Genomic DNA, 23,760 nt, shown 5'->3' with positions numbered 1-23,760 from the left:
TTCTTTGAAATACACATTTACATTTTTAATTTTCATGTTTTTGATTTTAAATTGATGAAGAATTTAAGAACAACTTCAACTAGCTATTTTTTTTGTTCGGCATAGATGAAAGGTCCAATACCTCAGTTAAACTAAGAGATTACATTTTGACATCGTTTGACAATTTACTAAATTTTAAGGTTTTCTTTCACCATCTTTAATCATTCAGAAACAATACTGAACAATTTCCACTGTTTATCGACATTAAATTATTAAGAAGGCTATTATTTCTTTGAAATACGCATTTACATTTTTAATTTTCATGTTTTTGATTTTATATTGATGAAGAATTTAAGCACAACTTCAACTAGTTATTTTGTTTTGTTTCGCATAGATGAAAGGTCCAATACCTCAGTTAAACTAAGAGGTTACATTTTGACATCGTTTGACAATTTACTAAATTTTAAGGTTTTCTTTAGTTTCAAAATGTTTTTGTCAGTCACCATCTTTAATCATTCACAAACAATACTGAAGAAAACCAATTTCCACTGTTTATCGACATTAAATTATTAAGAAGGCTATTATTTCTTTGAAATACGCATTTGCATTTTTAATTTTCATGTTTTTGATTTTATATTGATGAAGAATTTAAACACAACTTCAACTAGTTATTTTTTTGTTCGGCATAGATGAAAGGTCCAATACCTCAGTTAAACTAAGAGATTACATTTTGATATTGTTTGACAATTTATTAAATTTTAAGATTTTCTTTAGTTTCAAAATGTTTTTGTCAGTCACCATCTTTTATCATTCACAAACAATACTGAAGAAAACCAATTTCCACTGTTTATCGACATTAAATTATTAAGAAGGCTTTTATTTCTTTGAAATACGCAGTTACATTTTTAATTTTCATTTTTTTGATTTTATATTGATGAAGAATTTAAACACAACTTCAACGTGTTATTTTTTTTGTTCGGCATAGATGAAAGGTCCAATACCTCAGTTAAACTTAGAGGTTACATTTTGACATCGTTTGAAAATTTACTAAATTTTAAGGTTTTCTTTAGCTTCAAAATGTTTTTTTCAGTCACCATCTTTAATCATTCACAAACAATACTGAAGAAAACCAATTTCCACTGTTTATCGACATTAAATTATTAAAAAGGCTATTATTTCTTTGAAATACGCATTTACATTTTTAATTTTCATAATTTTGATTTTATATTGATGAAGAATTTAAACACAACTTCAACTAGTTATTTTTTTTTGTTCGGCATAGATGAAAGGTCATTTTGAAACTAAAGAAAACCTTAAAATTTAGTAAATTAACAAAAAAACAAAAGGAATTATTTACTGACCTTCAGTTGTTGTGATTTTAAAAGTTCCGCTTTTATTTCAATCAGATACTTATGTATTTGTGTTTATGTAATTAAACCGGTGACTGACAAAAACATTTTGAAACTGAAGAAAACCTTAAAATTTAGTAAATTATCAAACGATGTCAAAATATAATCTCTTAGTTTAACTGAGGTATTGGACCTTTCATCTATGCTGAAGAAAAAAAAATTATTAGTTGAAGTAGTGCTTAAATTCTTCATCAATATAAAATCAAAAACATGAAAATTAAAAATATAAATGCGTATTTCAAAGAAATAATAGCCTTCTTAATAACTTAATGTCGATAAACAGTGGAAATTGGTTTTCTTCAGTATTGTTTGTGAATTATTAAAGATAGTGACTGACAAAAATATTTTGAAACTAAAGAAAACCTTAAAATTTAGTATATTGTCAAACAATATCAAAATGTAATCTATTAGTTTAACTGAGGTATTGGACCTTTCATCTATGCCGAACAAAAAAAATTACTAGTTGAAGTTGTGCTTAAATATTTCATCAATATAAAATCAAAAACATGAAAATTAAAAATGTAAATGCGTATTTCAAAGAAATAAAAGCCTTCTTAATAATTTAATGTCAATAAACAGTGGAAATTGGTTTTCTTCAGTATTGTTTGTGAATGATTAAAGATGGTGACTGACAAAAACATTTTAAAACTAAAGAAAACCTTAAAATTTAGTAAATTGTCAAACAATATCAAAATTTAATCTCTTAGTTTAACTGAGGTATTGGACCTTTCAGCTATGCCTAACAAAAAAAATAACTAGTTGAAGTTGTGTTTAAATTCTTCATCAATATAAAATCAAAAACATGAAAATTAAAAATGTAAATGCGTATTTCAAAGAAATAATAGCCTTCTTAATAATTTAATGTCGATAAACAGTGGAAATTGGTTTTCTTCAGTATTGTTTGTGAATGGTTAAAGATGGTGACTGACAAAAACATTTTGAAACTAAAGAAAACCCTAAAATTTAGTAAATTGTCAAACAATATCAAAATGTAATCTCTTAGTTTAACTGAGGTATTAGACCTTTCATCTATGCCGAACAAAAAAATAACTAGTTGAAGTTGTGTTTAAATTCTTCATCAATATAAAATAAAAAAGATGAAAATTAAAAATGTAAATGTGTATTTTAAAGAAATAATAGCCTTCTTAATAATTTAATGTCGATAAACAGTGGAAATTGGTTTTCTTCAGCATTGTTTGTGAATGATTAAAGATGGTAACTGACAAAAACATTTTGAAACTAAAGAAAAGCTTAAAATTTAGTAAATTGTCAAACAATATCAAAATGTAATCTCTTGGTTTAACTGAGGTATTGGACCTTTCATCTATGCCGAATAAAAAAAATAACAAGTTGTGTTTAAATTCTTCATCAATATAAAATCAAAACATGAAAATTAAAAATGTAAATGCGTATTTCAAAAAAATAATAGCCTTCTTAATAATTTAATGTCGATAAACAGTGGAAATTGGTTTTCTTCAGTATTGTTTGTGAATGATTAAAGATGGTAAGTGACAAAAACATTTTGAAACTAAAGAAAAGCTTAAAATTTAGTAAATTGTCAAACAATATCAAAATGTAATCTCTTGGTTTAACTGAGGTATTGGACCTTTCATCTATGCCGACCAAAAAAAAATAACTAGTTGAAGTTGTGATTAAATTCTTCATCAATATAAAAACAAAAACATGAAAATTAAAAATGTAAATGCGTATTTCAAAGAAATAATAGCCTTCTTAATAATTTAATGTCGATAAACAGTGGAAATTGGTTTTCTTCAGTATTGTTTGTGAATGATTAAAGATGGTAACTGACAAAAACATTTTGAAACTAAAGAAAAGCTTAAAATTTAGTAAATTGTCAAACAATATCAAAATGTAATCTCTTGGTTTAACTGAGGTATTGGACATTTCATTTATGCCGAACAAAAAAAAATAACTAGTTGAAGTTGTGCTTAAATTCTTCATCAATATAAAATCAAAAACATGAAAATTAAAAATGTAAATGCTTATTTCAGAGAAATAATAGCCTTCTTAATAATTTAATGTTGATAAACAGTGGAAATTGGTTTTCTTCAGTATTGTTTGTGAATGATTAAAGATGGTGACTGACAAAAACATTTTGAAACTAAAGAAAACCTTAAAATTTAGTAAATTGTCAAACAATATCAAAATGTAACCTCTTAGTTTAACTGAGGTATTGGACCTTTCATCTATGCCAAACAAAAAAATAACTAGTTGAAGTTGTGTTTAAATTCTTCATCAATATAAAATCAAAAACATGAAAATTAAAAATGTAAATGCGTATTTCAAAGAAATAATAGCCTTCTTAATAATTTAATGTCGATAAACAGTGGAAATTGGTTTTCTTCAGTATTGTTTGTGAATGATTAAAGATGGTGACTGACAAAAACATTTTGAAACTAAAGAAAACCTTAAAATTTAGTAAATTGTAATTATGCATAGACAAACAGACGTTTGTTTATGACTTTGAGAGAAAAACAGTGCTGGAAATGGCGGAGCCGACTATGGAAAAACCAACTCATAATAAAGATAGTAGCATAAAAAACCATATCCCGAGAAGGTGTTATATGCGATCCCCGTCAAGCGATAGTGATTCAGATCATGAAATTGAAAGCATCTCAAACAGCGATTCAGATGCAACGATCATAGAAAAGCCTTCTGCGGTACTAGATCCTAACATTCCTAGTGGAAACCACGCAAAAAGTGATAGGCCGAAAGGAAAAAGGGACCTGGACATGATTATAAGCCCAAGCAACGATAGTAAGCAGGATCGAAGAAATGTGAGACCAAATAAAGGACCAAAATCGGAAAAGCAACGAAAAAGTCATAGTCCTAAAAAATGCGGCCAAACTCTAGCAGAACGACCACCATTTGTCATAGGATAGGGAAACAGCAATATACAGAAACTATCAGCTATTACGTTGAATGTACAGGGTCTAAGTAGTAAAAGAGATGTGTGTTTAAATAGTTCATTTTTGGATTCACAAATAACTTGCTTAGTTGAAACATGGTTTTTGCCAGTAGAGGAAATATCAGTGTTTGGTTATGTTATTTTTCGGGTAGATAGAAGGACATCAAGGAATTTCAGGAACTATGGAGAAATAATTGAGCTAGTCAAGCAACATGAATTTTCCAGTTTAAGTCGTTTGCCGAGCATGTCTGAGAATTTGATATGGTTACGTTTGAATTTTTTGGGGAAGAATTTATATTGGGGTGTGTTTATATTTCACCTGAGAATAGTTCATATTGTGAAGAGGATAATTGGTCAATACTAGAGGAAGAAATTATTCCTACTAGATCGTGGTATAAAGGAGATTCAGTGTTATTATAGGTGACTTAAACGCTTTCACTACTGAACGATCAGAACTAAATATGAATCTTGTTTCAGATGATGAATACGACCATGTAGTGGGGATTATTCCTTCAATGTATTTTAAACCACGAATGTGCCAAGATCGAAAAAGGAGAGTTAACTCATGGGGGAGGAAACTGCTTGCACTGTGTGGAGGTTCTGGTTTGGCAATTGGTAATGGGAGATTTGGTGAGGATGGTAGCTTAGGTGAGTACACTTGTGTTTCTGGACCTTGCTTTAGTTTGATTGATTATATATTGGTTGACACTGGGCTCGAAATTGAATCCCTAAATGTGAAAGTGATACATCGAACAGGATCGGACCACTTTCCAGTTAAAGTAGAGTATATTATTTCTAGAAGGGAATATTGTTCGGTTGAGAGGAGTAATGAGGAGAGGTATGTGAATAAGGAAACGAGGAAGAGAAAGGAGCTAGCAACTTTACCTCCTAGAATAAATTGCAATTGGTCACGTGAACAATGGGCACTGGTCCATGAGAAATTTATTAATGACCCCATAGCGAAAGAAATAGACCATCTGAAGTATGAGGCCGAGGTACCGAATGCCGACCCGGAAACAATAGCGAATAGGTTTTCACAAATTCTAAGCGAATCACTGGCATCAGTAAAATCAGCGGAGAAAAAGAATGAAAGTTTTTATGACGAAGAATGTAAATTCAGTAGCGTTAACTTGTATAAAATGTTACAAAATGTAAAGAATGCACCGGATGATGAATAAAAAATCAAGACACTAACAATTTACCTTTTAGCACGTAAATAGCACAAAAAATTAATAAAAAGGAAAAAAAATTATAAAAGGAAAGAAAAAGCCACTCTTTTAAAGTGCTTTAGAGAAAATAACAGTAGGGAGTTCTGGAAAATCATAAAAAGAGATAGGCTAAAAGACCGACAGTCAGAGGTGCCCGCCCCACAAACTTGGCCCGATTACTTCAAACTACTCGTTTGAACAGAAATGCCACTCGTTTGGCACTTTCAAGAGGATTCTTAAGGACCATTTAGTTAAGAATCAAACTGAATAATAATTTTTTTTTTTTTTTTTTTTTTTTTTTTTTTTTTTTGTGGAGTTGATGTCCCCTGAAAGTTTAGTTTTTTTTTATGGTGGTCTTCTCTGCGCTATGACTCCCAGACCTCAGGTATGACTATCAATATTTATTGCTGAAACTTGTATAGTTCACTAAGGAGTAGCATTCATGAAGACGGGTTAAATTTTATTGCTTTCGCACCATTTTATTACAGTCCAGTAATTATAAGCCTTATGACTGAATTAACCCATAAACCTCAATTTTGCTACCTAGCCTCAGAAATAAGCAGAGTTGATTGAATTGGAATTTATATAGTTTTAAATACAAGCTAAAAGGGCTGTACATGGCTTAAGTTTTGATTTTTTAATATTTTGGATAAGAGTTATGAAAAATATCGTAACAGCTATTATGATGTTGGTTTTACCTGACAATACACATAATTCTGTTTCGACGATAGGGATTCGCTTATAGTAATAATAATTTTTTTTTTTTTTTTTTTTTTTTTTTTTTTTTTTTTTTTGTGAGTCTATTTAATATAATTAATAAATTTAGTTTATTTATTCTAATTTTTTCTATAGTTTCCAGTTTATCTATATTTTCTTTTCTTCTCCTTCATATGTGAGTAAGTGATCATTTTAAATTTTCTTTTGTTTTTTATCTCTTAGTATGTAATTCATATGTCGTCCCTCTTTGTACAGGCCAATGAGCCTTTGAGGGATTAATAACATGTAATATTATATGTGTATTTAATGAAGAATAAAACTTATCTTATCTTATCTTACTACAAGAAGATACCCAGGATATCAACATACATCTACAAGAGACATTAGGTCTAGATAACAGTGAAGAAATATCATTCCCTCTGAGCCAGGAAGATTACGTGTTATGCGACTCAATCACCCCGGAAGAAATTGAAGATTCACTTAACAGAATACGAGGTGATTCAGCTCCCGGGCCCGATGGAATTCCTATGAAGATCTTCAAAGCATTTCGGACTGTTCTTTTACCTTTTTTGGCCTTATTATTTAACCTAGTAATTTCAAAGAGGGTGTGGTCAACGACCTAGAAACCCTCGGTTTTCTTCTAATTTTATAAGAAAGGTAATCCCGTTGCACATAATAACTATATACCGATAAGCCTCCTAAACAGTGCTGGTTAAGTTCTAGAAAAAATTATAGATAATAGGCTGGAACTTTGGATAGAAGAGAAAAAAATCTTGCAAGAAGAACAAAGTGGGTTCAGACCAGGCTATTCTACAGCTGATAGAGTTTTTGTTATCAATGTTCTTGTAGAAAAGCACTGCAAAGGTAAAGGAAAATTATATGTGGCCCTAATTGATTTGAAATCAGCATTTGATAGTGTAGATCGTGTTTTATTGCTGAATGTTTTATTAAATCTAGGCCTACCAGCCCCTTTTATACAAATTCTATTATCTATGTATTCATTGAGTAAAAGTTTTGTGAAAGTTGTTAGGAAGGGAATATCTCTGCCTTTTTTCTCGAAAAAGGGCGTGCCCCAAGGAAGTACCCTTTCGCCAAAATTATTTGCTATGTTTATTAATGATACTGTTCCTTATTTCTGACAACGATCGGCACCTACTCTCCGACTGGGAAATCTGAATATGTCAATCCTACTATTTGCAGATGACATTATTTTACTGGTAAAGACAAAGAATGATTTAAAGACTCACTTGAATCTCCTTGAAAAATATTGAAGAAACTAGTGGCTAATTTGACGAAATCCCAAATCATGATTTTTAGCAAAAAAACCTAGGAATCAGTACCACAATTTTTATTGAATGGAAAAATGCTGGAAGTGGTGAAAAAGGCCAAATACTTAGGTTTCATCTTTTGTCGAAATGGAAAATGGACGAGGCATATTACAACAATTGCACAGAATGGTAGAAATGCATTATTTGGTATATATAGAAGCACACTAACAGCAGAAATAAGTGAACTAAGCCTCCATAAACATATATTTAATACTAAAATTATGCCTATTCTACATTACGGATCAGAAATATGGGGGTATCAGCCGGCAAAGCAACTAGAAACCCTTCAACTTCAATATTATAAACGAGTTTTTGGCCTACATAATACAACACATACGTTAGTTTTAAAAGGTGATCTTGGTATATTTAACCTAAAATTGAAAAGATATACCCAAATCATCAAATTTTGGTTAAGAATTCTAGAACTTCCCCAGACTAGACTTGCCCGAGCAGCATATGAAGATCTTCTCCTTCAGTGTAACAAAACATCATGGACAGAACAAATCAAAAGGATATTAGATGAGAATGGATTTTCAAGTTCGTGGGAGAAGGGAAAAGGGCCAGAAGATCATGAAAAGTTCTTCAAGGAATTTAGTGCAAGACTTGAAGACCAAGAAGTGCAACTCTATGGCAAGCAGCTGTGGACAAATCTCCGAGTCTTACTTTGTATAGAGAAGTAAAAGAGGATTTTGGTCAGGAGTTTTATTTCAAGCTGGGATTGCCCATTAAATATTTGAGGATTTGGATTCAGATTCGGGCAAATTGTATTCCAATTTATACTAAGCTTGCAAGGAAAAAGAGGGAAGGTCCGGAGGCCGGGTGTAGTTGCTTGAGATGTGGGGAAAATTATTATGGGTTGGGCCATTACCTCCTCCGGTGTAAGTAACTATCTCATTTAAGGGGATTAATTATCCAGGAGGGGGAAGATAGGCTGCTTTGTGAGTTAATGAGGTCTAGGACTCCCCGTTATATTGTGGCAGTAGGAAATTTTGTATTGATGGGAAGGATGTCAAATGAAGTGTAATTTTTCTTTAGTATTTGTCTTTTTGTATATGGCTTTAATTGGCTTTTAAATACAGATTATTATTATTATTATTATTCTCCTTTCCTTTTTTATTCTTTATTAATAATTTCTGGTCGTTTTGAGTTTGAGTTATTGTAGGCTTCTATTTCTACTGATCTTAAGTTTAATATGGCCTTTACTTTTCTTTAAAAAAAAACTTTCTTTTTCGTAGTATATATATATATATATATATATATATATATATATATATATATATATATATATATATATATATATATATATATATATATATATATATATATATATATATATATATATATATATATATATATATATATATATATATATATATATATATATATATATATATATATATATATATATATATATATATATATATATATATATATATATATATATATATATATATATATATATATATACATATATATATATATATCGGCGCGTACAAACAGCTCCTCTCATTTGATCTGCCATCAGCGGTCCAATTATCCTGGAACATGCATTTTGGCAGAAACTTTCTCAAAATGCATTTGAAACCAGCTTGGGACTTCGAATCCTATTTTTAATTCCTAAAAACATCTATTAATAACATTGCACTACTAATTACCGATTTTCATGTATATATTTTTCATGTATATATATATATATATATATATATATATATATATATATATATATATATATATATATATATATATATATATATATATATATATATATATATATATATATATATATATCGGCGCGTACAAACAGCTCCTCTCATTTGATCTGCCATCAGCGGTCCAATTATCCTGGAACACGCATTTTGGCAGAAACTTTCTCAAAATGCATTTGAAACCAGCTTGGGACTTCGAATCCTATTTTTAATTCCTAAAAACATCTAATAATAACATTGCACTACTAATTACCGATTTTCATGTATATATTGGAATAAATTAATTTAAAATTAGTTTTTTCAAAATTAGTGTTCCAACTTTGAAGCCAAGTTTCGCGTTCAAGAGAGATCTGACTTGTCTTCCTGTGAAAAGATCTGATGTCGCTTATGTTTATACCGGTTTATACATTCTCTGGAGCAATCGCACCTCGGTCCGGGTTTTTATAATGGGCGAGATAGGGAAAGATCATACAGCTATTATATATACTGTGTGCAAAACTAAGCGGATCTTACGTTCTTTTGGTGCAAACTTGGTGTAGAAACAATCGTTCAACATTTTGTGCAGAGAACTTTTAACACAGAGGCAAAGGGTAGTAATTTCACCTTTACTTTCCAGCTTTAAAGGCTGGAAAAATCTCTATTATGTCTAGGTTCAAAAAGAACTTAATTAGCCTTAACTGTACATAAGCGTTCGTAAATTGTAATATCCAAGGCATTATACCTAGAGGCCATTATTTTTTCTTCTAAATTCCTCACCATTTCTCATTAAAAATCGCGGATTCTTTTTTTAAGATGAGATTTATTCATATTTATTAAGATTGCAGTGAATACGTCACACTTATCCCCTAAAGAATATTCCCTCAATTTGATTTAAATATCCATTAAGTAGTAATAGAGAATTTGTGAAGTGATTCTTCGTTGAAGGTCTCTAGCCAGTTTATACTCAGAAATCGATTCGTGTGAGGAATAAAAGGATATATGACCTTCTAATAAAACTTGATTCCAGAGATTTCTACAAAATTTCTTGGAAACCCAAAGAGCTACTACACTCTGACTTTTTTACAAGGAAAAAAAATACTAAAAAACATAATAATATATTTATTGAATGATAGTAACGAAAACAGATTATTATTCTTCACTTTGCCTCTACGGCAAAAGTACAAATGAGACTTTGCCTCTTACAGAATTTAAGTGATAATGATGACATATAAAATCTTTTACATTAACGAGAATATATAGAAATAAAATTCAAATAAGGGCCATCTCCAGCACTTTATCACATATATCGTTTGCCCTCTTCCTAAAGCATGTGACATATTTCCGCATCCTGACATATAATGAAGTTTTATTTTCGTTTTTCAGCCAGTAATTGACTCAAATAAGTGAGACTAAGGTGACGTTCTAGATTCTGTGCCTGTTTGTGAATGTCTGTTCTGGTGAATGTCAGGAGGTTGAACAATTGTTCAGCTCTACCATTGCTAAAAGGTAAAAAGAGCATCGGTGTCATGCAATTGCACAGTTCTGGACACTGGATTTCTCTACTGCGAGGCTTCAGATCATGTAACTTCTTCCATTGCTGCTCCACTGGCAATTCTTCAACTTAGGCATCTCACAAATGAAGCCAACTCACATCAGTCATTGTCCTTGACCTCCATTCCAGGTCTTTTTTCTTCTGGGAGCTCATTTCTGTTATAAAAGGAAATGAAACAAATAGTGGTCTTAGAGATTTTGGCTTCAAATTTCTTACATTCCTTGGTTCAACTAAAGCCATAATGTCATAAATTGCGTCTTTGAACTTGAACCGGTCCCTGACCTGCTTAAATAGTTCTATGTATATATTTTTTTAAAGACTGGTAAAAGAGATCAATGTTATCCTGTGGCTCTTGAGCATCTTCTAGTTCTTGCATGGAGTCCGTTGGAGCTATTCCCTCATATTTCTACTCTAAAGGCAAGTAGACACCTGAAAGGTAAGGATCCAGTTCGGTAAACAAACCAACACTGCGAATATAGTCCAGTGCCATGAAGTTAGACGCAACATCATTCACAGGTTTGATGACACTTGCCTTTATGGAGTGAAGAAGTGGGGGCTCAGATTGAAAAACTTTGTGGAATTTGTTGACGGGCCGAGAGAGTAGTCCATGAATTCAAGGTATGCCCTTGCCAACTTGCTCTGTAACGTTGACAAGATAACGTCATTTGTTGCAGTTGGATCGTCAAGCGTGGCTTTTATGAAATACGGAAAACGAGGAACTCGCTAGTCGACAGGCCTCTTTACTCAGGGCTGAAAGGGTAACGTACGGGTTTGTCCTGGTGTAAGAACTCCCTGTGCTTTGTACCGAAAGAACTGCTGAATTTCGGCATAATTATCTCGTCTAGAAACGCTTCTGGAAAAATTAGCATAAATATTTCACGCCAAGTCTTCCAGTGTCTTGGGACACTAGTGTCTCCATGACAAGGATGCGCAGGATGAACATAAAGGAAGAAGGCATGAACATTTTTGAAGAAGACATAAAGGAAGAAGGCATGATGAACATAAAGGCATGAAAATTTTATATTCAAGATGTGGAGCACCATGGCTTTCATAAGGATTGATGCAGGTCTTTTGGCTCTAAACACGACATTTGTTGCGTTTGCGCAATACCCAATAAGATTTTTTTTTTGAAATCTTGAGCCTATCTTTGCAACACAAGTCAGTGTTGCAAGATGAAATTTTTGATAAGACTGACCAGATGTAATCTAGGAGAATTTTCAGCCTTCGTACGAAAAAAAATACATTTTCCCTGAATATTCCCAGAAATCCTTACTTTACCCTAAATTCCCTGGAATCCCTAGATACAGAACATGGGGAGTATTGAATGATTTACCCCAACCACACATTGCACTCTAGCAATGTGTGACCAAGGTCAGCATACGAAAAAGCTTTTAAAGTTTAAAAGAAGTAGTTTCCTACTAAAAAAGGCAGCAATCCCCAGAAGTGAAAACCTAGATCCTGGTCCTCATCCTATAGACAAGCTAGAATATAGACAATCCAAAATTTCGTTTGATTAATCTTTATGCATTCTTTTTTTGCAATTGAGGGTTTTTTTGAACAAATTTATGTCAAGGTCATTTATAACTAACGAATTTGTGAATTAGGACTAAAAGTTTCAACTCAATCCGAAAAACTAGCCAATTTTCAGGGCCCATTCTGTCCCCAATATAGTTCCTTGTTGCTATAAGAGCTCCTCCGGCCCTGAAACAAATGGGTATAAGGTTCAAGCAATTCAAAAAATTATTTTTTGGCCCTTTTTTGGAATTTCATTTTGGATAAGCCTTTATTTTTATAGTGAACTTTTAAAGGGGGAGTATCCCCATTCTTCAGCAGTTTTTGTATTCGGGTCTCTTTGGCCCAGTGACTTATGATTGCAAGTTTCAAGCCGTTGAGAGAAATATTGGGTCCTATTTTGGGCCCTATTTCAGATAAACCAATATTTTTTCCAATTCTTTTTTTTTATTTGGACTCCCATGGACTTCTATCTTTCAGTTTCAAGAAAAAAAAAAAAGATCCTTGTTTGGGCCCTGTTTTCGAAGGAACCAAATTTGATTTCCAACTTTTTTGAATGTTGGTATCCTCTTGGCTCAAGAAATTAAAAAACCCAAGTTCAAACTAATAAAAAAGAAATTGGGCCTATTTCGTAGGCTTTTAACACAGTTTTCCATATACAAAAAATTTGTGATTGCCTTGGCCCAGGGAACAATCCCTGACAGATTAAACAAATCCCTAAATAATCATACCGCCAAGATGAAGCATATCCACCTTTCCCACCATAAATCTATCTGAAAACAATTCATAATAAGAACAATGTAGGGCCAAAGCCCCGGTTGATGTGCAGGTTAGGTCATCTCAAAAGACGTGTTGACTAGACCTTTCGCAAACGTTTTGAAAAATGACCCTCTTAAAATTTTGATTCAATGCCGTGGGTTTTTATGGGACTGTAAGGGAGCATAGGGCCAGTAAGGAGGCTAGTTACCCACAAATTATTCTTGACCTGATAGAATACCCTTGGAACTTTCAATTTTTGATCAAATTAACCCTATCCCAATTTATTTTGACCAGCCCATCCATACGAAGTAGCCGGGGGAAAAAAAGAACTAAAAAACTAATAAAAATAGCCAGGAAAGCCTAAGTCTTTATTCAGTTAATATTAGCACTTTCACTCTAAAATGAATTGAAAACATTCCGAAGCAGCCATCAAATTAATTACTTTTTGTACTAAACCTGGTTTCATATTCAAATATTTTGTCTCAGTACATTCTTATGGTCTTATACTTGTCTACAATTATGAGACCAAACAAATTTATAGTTTGCAGGCCCAAAAACCTCATGGATGGGGAAGAGTCATATTGTTTCGTTCTAGAAGAGGAGGGAAGACACAGAAATTAAACAATTACAGACTTCAATTCGTAATTTCACAGAGGTGGGGTCACTTCATTCGGAATTATCTCAGTAATACTTCCCAGTCTCCTCCGTGCTTGAGTAGGTTTGTTGAGGGGTTATCATTCTTATCCTAAAAAAACACTGACTGAAATTGCATGTTTGTTCAATTCAACTGGCCCCCTCCCCACTCAAAAAACATTATTTTAACGCTTTTCAAATGGTCGACGTTTTAACATGGTCGGTCATAAATCTTTGAATCGTTTTTTGGTCTCCAGTTGCCTTCAAATGGCTCACAGGAACTAATGGACTATATGGGCTACCCTTACTGTATGCCTATCTACCTCAGTTCTACCTTAGGATGGATGATAAAACATCATCAAGAAGTGAAAATATACAGCTCGAAAAAAGTTAAGCCATGCCTCTCACAGAGACTATATGTCTTGGCTTTACTCTAATTAGCCCTGGCTTTTAAGTTTTTGATCACTTCCACCAAGTTAATAATTCAAGAATGGCTGTTCTGGCTTGTATTTGAAGATAAAATCCTATGGGGCTCAACACACGACATATAGAATCTTTACCTGAAATACATAATTCCCTCAAATAAATTTTAATGCCTACACATATAAACGGTGAAGCTTTTCTAATGCCTTCACTGCAGAAACGCACTAAAATTTATTCAAAATTCAGAAAATTAGCCTGTTGCAATACTTTTCGCTGAGAGAAACTAAAACTTAAATATCAAAGTACATAAAATGTTTAAAGGAATTTCTTCGACTTTGGCTTTCCCTTGTTTTCCCTGGAGATATCAAAATAGCTTATTGATTACTTAGTGAACCATGGAAGGCTTTTTGCAGCCTAAATGGATTTTTGGGAGAATTAGAGGAAGGCGCTGAAGTAAATTCCAGCATTAGTAGCTCGTTTATTTTTAGTCCGATTGCTACTATTCCCTTTACTTTCATCCCCCCACTGTGAAAGAGATTCACTAGATATAGGATCAGAATACATTTTCTCTGTTTAACACCCACACAATAAGAACATTAAATTGGAATGAAAATTCAATTGTCGTGTTGAAAGTTTTCATTTATGTTGCTGCTAAAGTGTTTATATAGCTTTCTGGTAATATATCTTACTGCATGCGAAACCACTTGTAAGTGACAAGTGTTTAATAATTAAAACCATAATTTAGTTTTAACCAACTATAAACAACAAGACAAGAGTGGAGTAAAGAATTACGAGAGAAAAAGAGGCCAAAATTAAACAATGAACTAGGAAAAAAACATGAGATTCATTTACCTTTATCAAACAGTTCGCGGTAACGAACTGTAAGTAAGGAGCGACCCGGCTCAATGGTAACCGAAACTCTAAAAAACGAAATTTTGATACCAATAGATACATCAAAAGAATCAGATTTTTATTTTTATTTCAAATATATAAGTTTCATCAAGTTTAATCTTACCCATCACATGTTACGCGCCTGAGACAATTTGGCTGATTTTAGAAAAAAGAGGGGAAAGACCCCCCAAAAGTTATAGAACCTTAATGAAAATTACACCTTCATATTCAGCGTATCAGAGAACCCTACTGTAGAGGTTTCAAGCTCCTATCTACAATAATGTGGAATTTTCTATTTTTTGCCAGAAGAAAGATCACGGATGCGTGTTTATTTGTTTGTTTTTTTGTTTTTTTTTCCAGGGGTAATCGTATTGACCCAGTGGTCCTAGAATATCGTGGGAGGGCTCATTGGAACGGAAATTAAAAGTTCTAGTGCCCTTTTTAAGTGACAAAAAAAATGGAGGGCAACTAGGCCCCTTCCCACGCTCATTTTTTTTCTCAAAGTCCCCCAATTAAAATTTTGAGATAGTCATTTTGTTTAGCATAGTCGAAAATCTAATAAATATGTCTTTTAGCTGCACTTAATCCCCCACAGTTCCCAGGGGAAGGGGTGCAAGTTATGAACTTTGCCCATTCTTTACATATTGTATTGGTTATTGGGAAGTATACAGACATTTTCAGGAAGGATTTTTTTCTGGTGGGGGGGGGGGGGGGCTGGAGGGGGGGTTTACTCGGGATAATCTTTCGGTGGAGGATTTTTCTTTGGGGTAAGGGACATTTCTATGAAGGGGGCGCCGGATTTCCAAGCATTATTTAAAAAACGATCAGAAATTAAATTGAAATAAAACAAGTTTTTTCAACTGAAAGTTCTCCCCCAAGTCAATACCTCGCTCTTTACGCTACAGTTTTTTTTTTTTTTTAGTGCTTTAAAAATAGTTATCTATTCTAATTAAACGGCCTTTGTGATTCAGGGGGTTGTGAATTAAATTTTTTTTTTACTTTTAAAGTAAAGAGCGTGGCATTGAATAAGGGGAGAACCCCCTCATATACGTAATAACATATACGTAATAAAAAAACAATAAAAAAAAACAAGCGATACGGCTTAATAGTAATCGAAACTTTTAAAAACAGAATGTTGATGTCAATAAATGTATCAAAAGAATGGGCTTATACGGCTGATTCTAAATATGTAAATTTTATTAAGTTTAGTATTACTCATCGAAGGCTACGAGCCTGAGAAATTTTACCTGATTTTTGAAAGAGGGGGGAAACATCCCCTACAAGTGAAAGAATTTTAATGAAAATCACACCGTCAGATTCAGCGTATCAGAAAACCCTATTACATAGGTTTCAAGCTCATATCTACAAAAATCTGCAACTTTGTTTATTTTTTGCCAGAAGAAAAATTTACGAATATAGAAGTTCGTTACGTAAGTTAATTTGTAAATTACGTCAGAACCAAATTTACAGACAGCCATTTACCAAAATAAAATTAAAATTTTTATGCAGATTTTTTTTAATTATTCAATGACGGTGAGCCAAAATAAAAGCTGCATCAACTAAAAAACGATCAGAAATTAAATAAAAAAACAAGTTTTTTAAACTGAAAGTAAGAAGCGACATTAAAACTTAAAACGAACAGAAATTATTCCGTATATGAAAGGGGCTGTCCCCTCCTCAACGCCTCGCTGTTTATGCTAAAGTTTGATTCTGTCTCACAACTTTATTTTTTTAAACAATAAAAAACTTTATCGTAAAGAGCGAGTCTTTGAGGAGGGGACAGACCCTTTCATATACAGAATAATTTATGTTCGTTTTAAGTTTTAATGTCGCTCCTTACTTTCAGTTTAAAAAACTTGTTTTTTTTTTGTTTAATCCAGATAGAAGCTAGCGTCTGTATTTCTTCTTCTTTGTTTTGACAGCCTTGTTTAAGAAGTTTTTTAAATTAACGTTTTGTTTTTTTATTTTAGTTACGGTAGAGCTTAAACAACGGTTCGAAGACACAGAACAAACTATTGAAGGAAGATTCATAACCCCAATTTTTTTCAATATATCAGCTATTAAGAAAAAACACTCTAAAAGCTAGTGAATCATACAAAGTATATAGGAATACTAGTTGTATACTTGTTTTCGCTTTGTAATATGTACGATTATATGCATGTGATACAAATGTTATGACCACGAGCCTAAGTTTCTTCTGACATGCGTACACACCTTTAATAAAGCAGTTTTGCTTCCAGCTGTTCTTGCTTGAACTTTGATGACACTGGGATGAATGTTACCCTTTACTATGTTATAGCTTCCATAGTAATCAGAATACTAAAGCCCAATTAGTGGAAAATTGATCACATTTTTGGTATTCATTGTCAGATCTTCATAGCTTTATATTCAAATTTATCCTCGTATTGAAATAAATAATAGGAGATGGAAGAATTCAAAAATATATTTGCATAAACATTTCTTGGTATTTTCATTTGCCTGTTGTTCAAGAAAATTTTGCATTTTAAAAAGCTACTCTTACTTATGACAGTATAAGACCCTGTTTTGAATAACATTATGCTATAAGAATTCCTGCAAGAAAATACTTTTAGAGCATCAACATCTGCTTTTTAAGATCTCCCTTTCAAGCTTTCAGCCGTTTGTTTAGTCTTGAAAAAAGAACAATTGACTAAAATGGTCTTTTTTATTGATTGTTTTAAATTTTTTTTTATAGAATGTATTTTCTCTAAAGCTAAAAAAGAAAGTTGACTTAGGAAACTATGACATAATGTATTTTGTATGAAGGTCGGACTATAATTACTATTATGTGTAGGCTACTGTTTATATCATTTTTAATCTTTAGGTATTCTTGAATCTCCTATACTTAAAAAAACATAAAAATAAAAAAAATTGAAAAAATTAATGTACAAGAGCAATGTTTGGAGTCGATCAGATACAAAATATCAATTTCTACAATACACAACAAGTATGTGGTTTAACTCAAATAGTCCATGGTAACGAACTATAGGTAAGGACTGACTCGGCTCAATAGTAACCGAAACTCCGAAAAAGGAATTTTAATAACAATAGATGCATCAAAAGAATTGGCTTTTTCTGGTGATTGAAAATATATTAAAATTCACAAAGTTTAATGCAACCTGTAAAAACCTAGAAACCCGAGAAGATTTGCCTGACTTCCAAAACAGGGGGGAAAAACCCAAAAAAGTTCAGCAACCTTAGCGAAAATACGCTTAAGTTTTCTTAAGATTTCTTAGGAAAGACTGCTCAAACACAAGGGCCGTTGATTTTGAATAAAAAGTATTTTTTATAGCTTAAAGACTTTAGTGCAAAGAGGGAGAGTTGAGGAATGGGCAGCCTTCCTTATATACATAATAATTCTTGTAGATTTTAATTTTAAATGTGGCTCCTTATTTCCAGTTGAATTTTTTTTTCTTATGCAATCGCATACAAGAATAACCCTTATAAAAAATGGAAAATAAATCTATTGTCGATTATTGCAGAAAATATTTTAGACCATTTAGTGGTTTTAGTTTATAACAATCTTGTAAAATATCATCCAAAGATATTAGTTAATTTTCCTAATAATATCAAATACGAATCCTAATAATAACAAATACGATTAATTTTTATGCAATAAAATTAATTCAGGCAATATGTTGAGGCAATTAATTGAGGCAATATGAGGCTGATGTTGAAATCTAACATTATTTAGTGTGCTTGTGATCTAAATTCTAGCTCATACAAAATATCTCATTTCTCTTTTATAGGATATACCGGATCACCCACTTTCAAAAATCGTGCATAAGATACGGTGCTTGGTGGAAGCGTGCTGAGGTTGGCACGATGAGGCGTGGCACGAAGTAGGCTATAAGCAATAAAATAAGGGGTAATCTGCGATGGAAAATACATGACTGAGAATAGGTAACACCCCTTGGGAGCAACAGTGTGTCAAATAAATCAAAAATCCATAACATAAGCAGAGAGCTATCATATTTTTTTTCATGAATCTAGTCTCACCAGCATTTCGATCGCAAGAATTATAACTGAAATCAAAGACTTTATTTTGACTCTCTTTTCTTCAGGAACCTTTGCTTTCGAAGTTATTTTTTTTCACAAAAATTTTATTTCTTCATTTAAAAAAAAAAAAGCTACACAGAAAAAAGTTGAATATATTAAGGACAAGTTACATGCTTAGATCTTAAAGAAATTAAATAAAAAACAAGTTTTTTTACTGAAAGTAAGGAGCGACATTAAAACTTAAAACGAACAGAAATTATTCCGTAAATGGAAGGGGCTGCCCCCTCCTCAATGTCTTGCTCTTTACGCTAAACTTTTTATTGTTTAAAAAAAAAAATAGAGCTGTGAGAGATAGCCAAACTTAGCGTACAGAGCCAGCTTTTTAGGAGAGGACAGCCCCTTTCATATACGGAATAATTTCTGTTCGTTTAAAGCTTTAAAGTCGCTCCTTACTTTCAGTTAAAAAAACTTGTTTTATTTTATTTAATTCTTGAAAGCTTTTGAATTAATGCAGGTTTGTTTTGGCTCACCTATGATCAATAATGAAAACAAAATTTGCAAATTAATTTTACTTTTATTCGGTTAAATGGCTTTCTCAAAAGTTGTTTAATTTTGTTTACGAACGTTTTTATTAGTAATAAATATACATAACTTACGAGTTAACATACGTAACTAACTTCTATATTCGTATATTTTTAATACGTATACTAGGGGGTTCGCCCCATAGTCAATAACTCGCGATTTACGCTAAAGTTTGAATTTTGTTCCAGTTATTTAAAAATGACCCCTTAATCAAAAAGGCCGTTAATTATAATAAATAGCTCTTATGAAAGTACTAAAAAAAATAGACTAAAAAAACTTTAGCGTAAAGAGCGAGGTATTGACTAGGGGGCAAACCCAATCATTTACGTAATAATTTCTGTTCGTTTTAAGTTTTGATGTTGCTCCGTACTTTCAGTTGAAAAACTATTTTTATATTTAATTTCTGATCGTTTTTTAATTAATGCTGGGAAATCCGTTGCACCCTTCACAGCAATGTCTCTTCCACCACGAAAACTTCCTCCATGGAAAGATCCTCCCACATAACCCCCGACCCACCCCCCTCCACTACCAGAAAAAATCCCCCCTGAAAACGTCTGTATACTTCCCGATAACCAATATTATATGTAAACATAGCTTTTATATTTTCGACCATACTGAACAAAATTGCTACCTGGGAGGGGGCTTAGTTGCCCTCCATTTTTTGGTCACTTAAAAAGAGCACTAGGACTTTTAATTTCCATTTGCATGAGCCCTCTCACGATATTCTAGGACCACTGGGTGGATACGATCACCCCTGGGAAGAAAAAACAAAACACAAATAAACACGCATCCGTGATCTTTCTTCTGGCAAAAAATGCAAAAATCCACATTTTCGTAGATAGGAGCTTGGAACCTCTACAGTACGATTTTCGGATATGTTGAATCTGATGGTGTGGTTTTCATTAAGGATCTATAACCTTTTGGGGGTGTTTCCCCCTTTTTTCGAAATCAGGCAAATTTTCTCAGGCGCGTAAATTTTCATGGGTAGGACTAAATTTGATAAAACTTGTATATTTGAAATACACATTAAAATATGATACTTTTGATGTATCAATTGGTATCAAAATCCACTTTTTAGAGTTTCGATTACTATTGAGCGGGTCGCTCCTTACTTACAGTTTCATTACCACGAAGTGTTTGAAAGAGGAGATTGCAAAGAAGAAAAGAAGAAGTAATTATAAATAAGAGAAAGAATAAAGATGGAAGAAGAGGAAGAAATTCATAAAGAAGAAAAAAAGTTGATTTTACTTATAATCTTAAAGAAAAACGAAGAAAAAATTAGTTCTAAAGAAGATATCTTACTTGTGTAAAATCGCTACTCTTTGTTTGGTAGTCCACAACATAAAAATAGGAATTATGTCTCTGCGTTGAGTGTATATCACCAGTCTTAACCACTGGTGCCACAAACTCAGCATCAGAGATAGCTTCGATTGTTTGATCCCTCAGCGTCATTGGATGCTGTATTGGTTTCTCCCAGTCAGTGTATTCATTAACTATAGTGGCAAGAATCTCTTGCAAATGAAACTGATAAGTATTCCGAACTAACGTCCTTAATAATCGTATCCTCCTATTATTATCAATGCCACTAATTACATCACTTTCAGAAAAATAGATTAAAGATTCACTTTGAGCCACTCCGAATATTAGGTCATAACGTGACAATCTATCAGCGAGTTTATTTGTTGGATATTCCAGTTCGCCGTCAACTACAACTCCGTCAACAGAAGGCCCAAATGGATGTAGAAAAAGTGGTGTATCTGGAACTCCTTTAATTATTTCCTCAGCTGTTTTCTCCCTTAGGCACTTATATAGGTGAACTTGGAGATCAGTAGTAGAACAGTTTAAGTTTTGGGCTAGCTGAGTCGCGTACCTAATTGGCTCTTGGACTAATGCCCAGGGGCTTAGCGCTGTACCGCTCATTATGATTCCACGATGGAAAAGCATACCTGAAGTAAAGAAAACAGACTTAAGTTTCCAGCTTAATAGAGATTCTAGCCTTTCTCGGAGAGAGTAAAAGGTCTCTCTTTTTGTTTTCTATAGGAAATAAGTGGAGAGTTTTGGCTTAAAAAGATCTTTTTGTCATTATGATTCCGTAAAATTTAAATTTACATAAGTGAAAATGATTTACAGGTAATGCTGGTATACAAACAATAATTATTATGGTTTTTGCAAAAAAAGAAAATTAAATGAAACAAAATATAATTAAACAATACAACAGATCCAAGCATTATGAGAAACAAACCAGATATGGACGAACAGTTGATCCAGTAAACTGTGTATAGGGAGAGAACGTGTTGACCAAGTCGGCAAACAGGGGGGGGGGGGAGATTTGAGCTTATTCCCTGAAATTTTGTGTGTATTAAAACTTTTTCCATAATCACCTGTAATACTAAAATCATTTCTTTGTATTTTTTATGTATTACACCCCCTCCCTCCAAAATCCATTTATGTGCATTTACTTATTGCGGAGTAAATATTTCAATTCGAGAAAGTCAAGAGTATACTTTGTAATGGAAAAGCTAGACTTGACGAAAAGAGTATAATTAATACTTGCACAAGTTAAAACTTCAGCCCAAACATTGTGGGGCTTGGATTGGTTACAAGCCCCTTTATATATCAAATAGGGTATTTTCAATGTCAGTCTTTGCTTTTCTAAAATAAACCAAAATTTCTTTTTCATTGATCTCCATGAGATCTTTATATATATATATATATATATATATATATATATATATATATATATATATATATATATATATATATATATATATATATATATATATATATATATATATATATATATATATATATATATATATATATATATATATATATATATATATATATATATATATATATATATATATATATATATATATATATATATATATATATATATATATATATATATATATAATATATATATATATATATATAAAAGCGATAAATAAAATGATATAAAAAATGCTTTTTGATTAATTTTATGAATCAGAATCAGATATAAGGTGTTGTTGATCAAAACAAACTTCTTAGTATTTTTAGAGCAAAAAAGAGGCGAGAATCATACTGTAAAAATAGTACAATGGCCGGATTTCTCTGTAAAATCAAAACGGACATTCACTGATAAAATTTATTCTCCGTTTAGGTATAAAGGCTACTGTTAGTAGATTGGCTGAAAATTCATCGTACTGCCTTCTGGATTGCAGCAGTCTTCATGCAGTTATACACTTCAGACCTTCTGGTCACGCTAGAAGATTAGATGGGCTGAATTGTATTTAAAGCCAAGTTTTTAAGTCACTAATTACGTCAAATAAAAATGTTATATGTCTCTAGGAAACTGTCTTAGCAATTCATACTTGAAAACCGCAGGTTTTTAAAAATTCGTCTTTTATTATTGCAAATCTGTGAAGCTTTTAGGACTGTATCAAATTTTCATCAAGTATCAAATTCTCAAAACGCAGTATCAAATTTTTCAAAGTATTCATTATTGCCAAACTGAAGTGTAAAAATAAATAAGATTAATGACAAAAATATAAAATTCCAGGGTCTTGTGCATAGGAACTTCAAGCATCTACGGTAGATATCTCTGTTTTGCTGAATCTGATGGTGAGATGTGTATTAAGACCACTTGATGTTTTGAGGGTGGTTCATCCTTTTTACAAAATTGGGCAAATATTCCTAGGCTCTTAACTTTTCATGCGCACCACTGAATTTGTTGAAATTTGAATAAGTTAATTTTACAACGCTTTTTGTCCATACAATAGAATAGAATTTATTTGCGCTCAAAGCCCATAGGCCATGGCAATATATATATAGAAAGAACCATTACAAAGTATCAAATATTGCCAAATTGAAGTGTAAAAATAAATAACATTAATGGCAAAAATACAAAATTCCAGAGTCTTGTACATAGGAGCTTCAAACCTGTACGGTACATTTCTCTGTTTTGCTGAATCTGGTGGTGAGATGTGCATTAAGAGCACTTGATGTTTTGAGGGTGCTTCATTCCCTTTTTAAAAAATTGGGCAAATTTTTCCAGGCTCGTAACTTTTCATGCGCACCACTGAATTTGTTGAATTTTAAATAAGTTAATTTGACAACGCTTTTTGTCCATAGAATAGAATAGAATTTATAAG

The 23,760-nt window shown here is 32.2% G+C and overlaps 1 protein-coding gene across 1 annotated transcript in view; it reads right to left on the bottom strand.

Annotated features, from left to right (window-relative positions):
* LOC148941216 (neuroligin-1-like) overlaps positions 1–23,760 on the bottom strand; it is a 284,000-nt gene that overhangs the window by 220,972 nt on the left and 39,268 nt on the right. The window contains exon 4 of the mRNA XM_089104121.1: positions 20,927–21,570. Within this exon, the coding sequence (XP_088960247.1) occupies positions 20,927–21,570 (644 nt within the window). The remainder of the gene's footprint in view (positions 1–20,926; positions 21,571–23,760) is intronic.

The sequence above is a fragment of the Artemia sp. Qi Xiang Cuo genome, chromosome 18 (genome assembly GCF_049724085.1).
Source record: "Artemia sp. Qi Xiang Cuo chromosome 18, ASM4972408v1, whole genome shotgun sequence".
NCBI lineage: Eukaryota > Metazoa > Arthropoda > Branchiopoda > Anostraca > Artemiidae > Artemia > Artemia sp. Qi Xiang Cuo.
The sequence above is the reverse complement of the archived record's forward strand: the minus strand, read 5'-3'. Positions and strand labels throughout refer to the sequence as shown.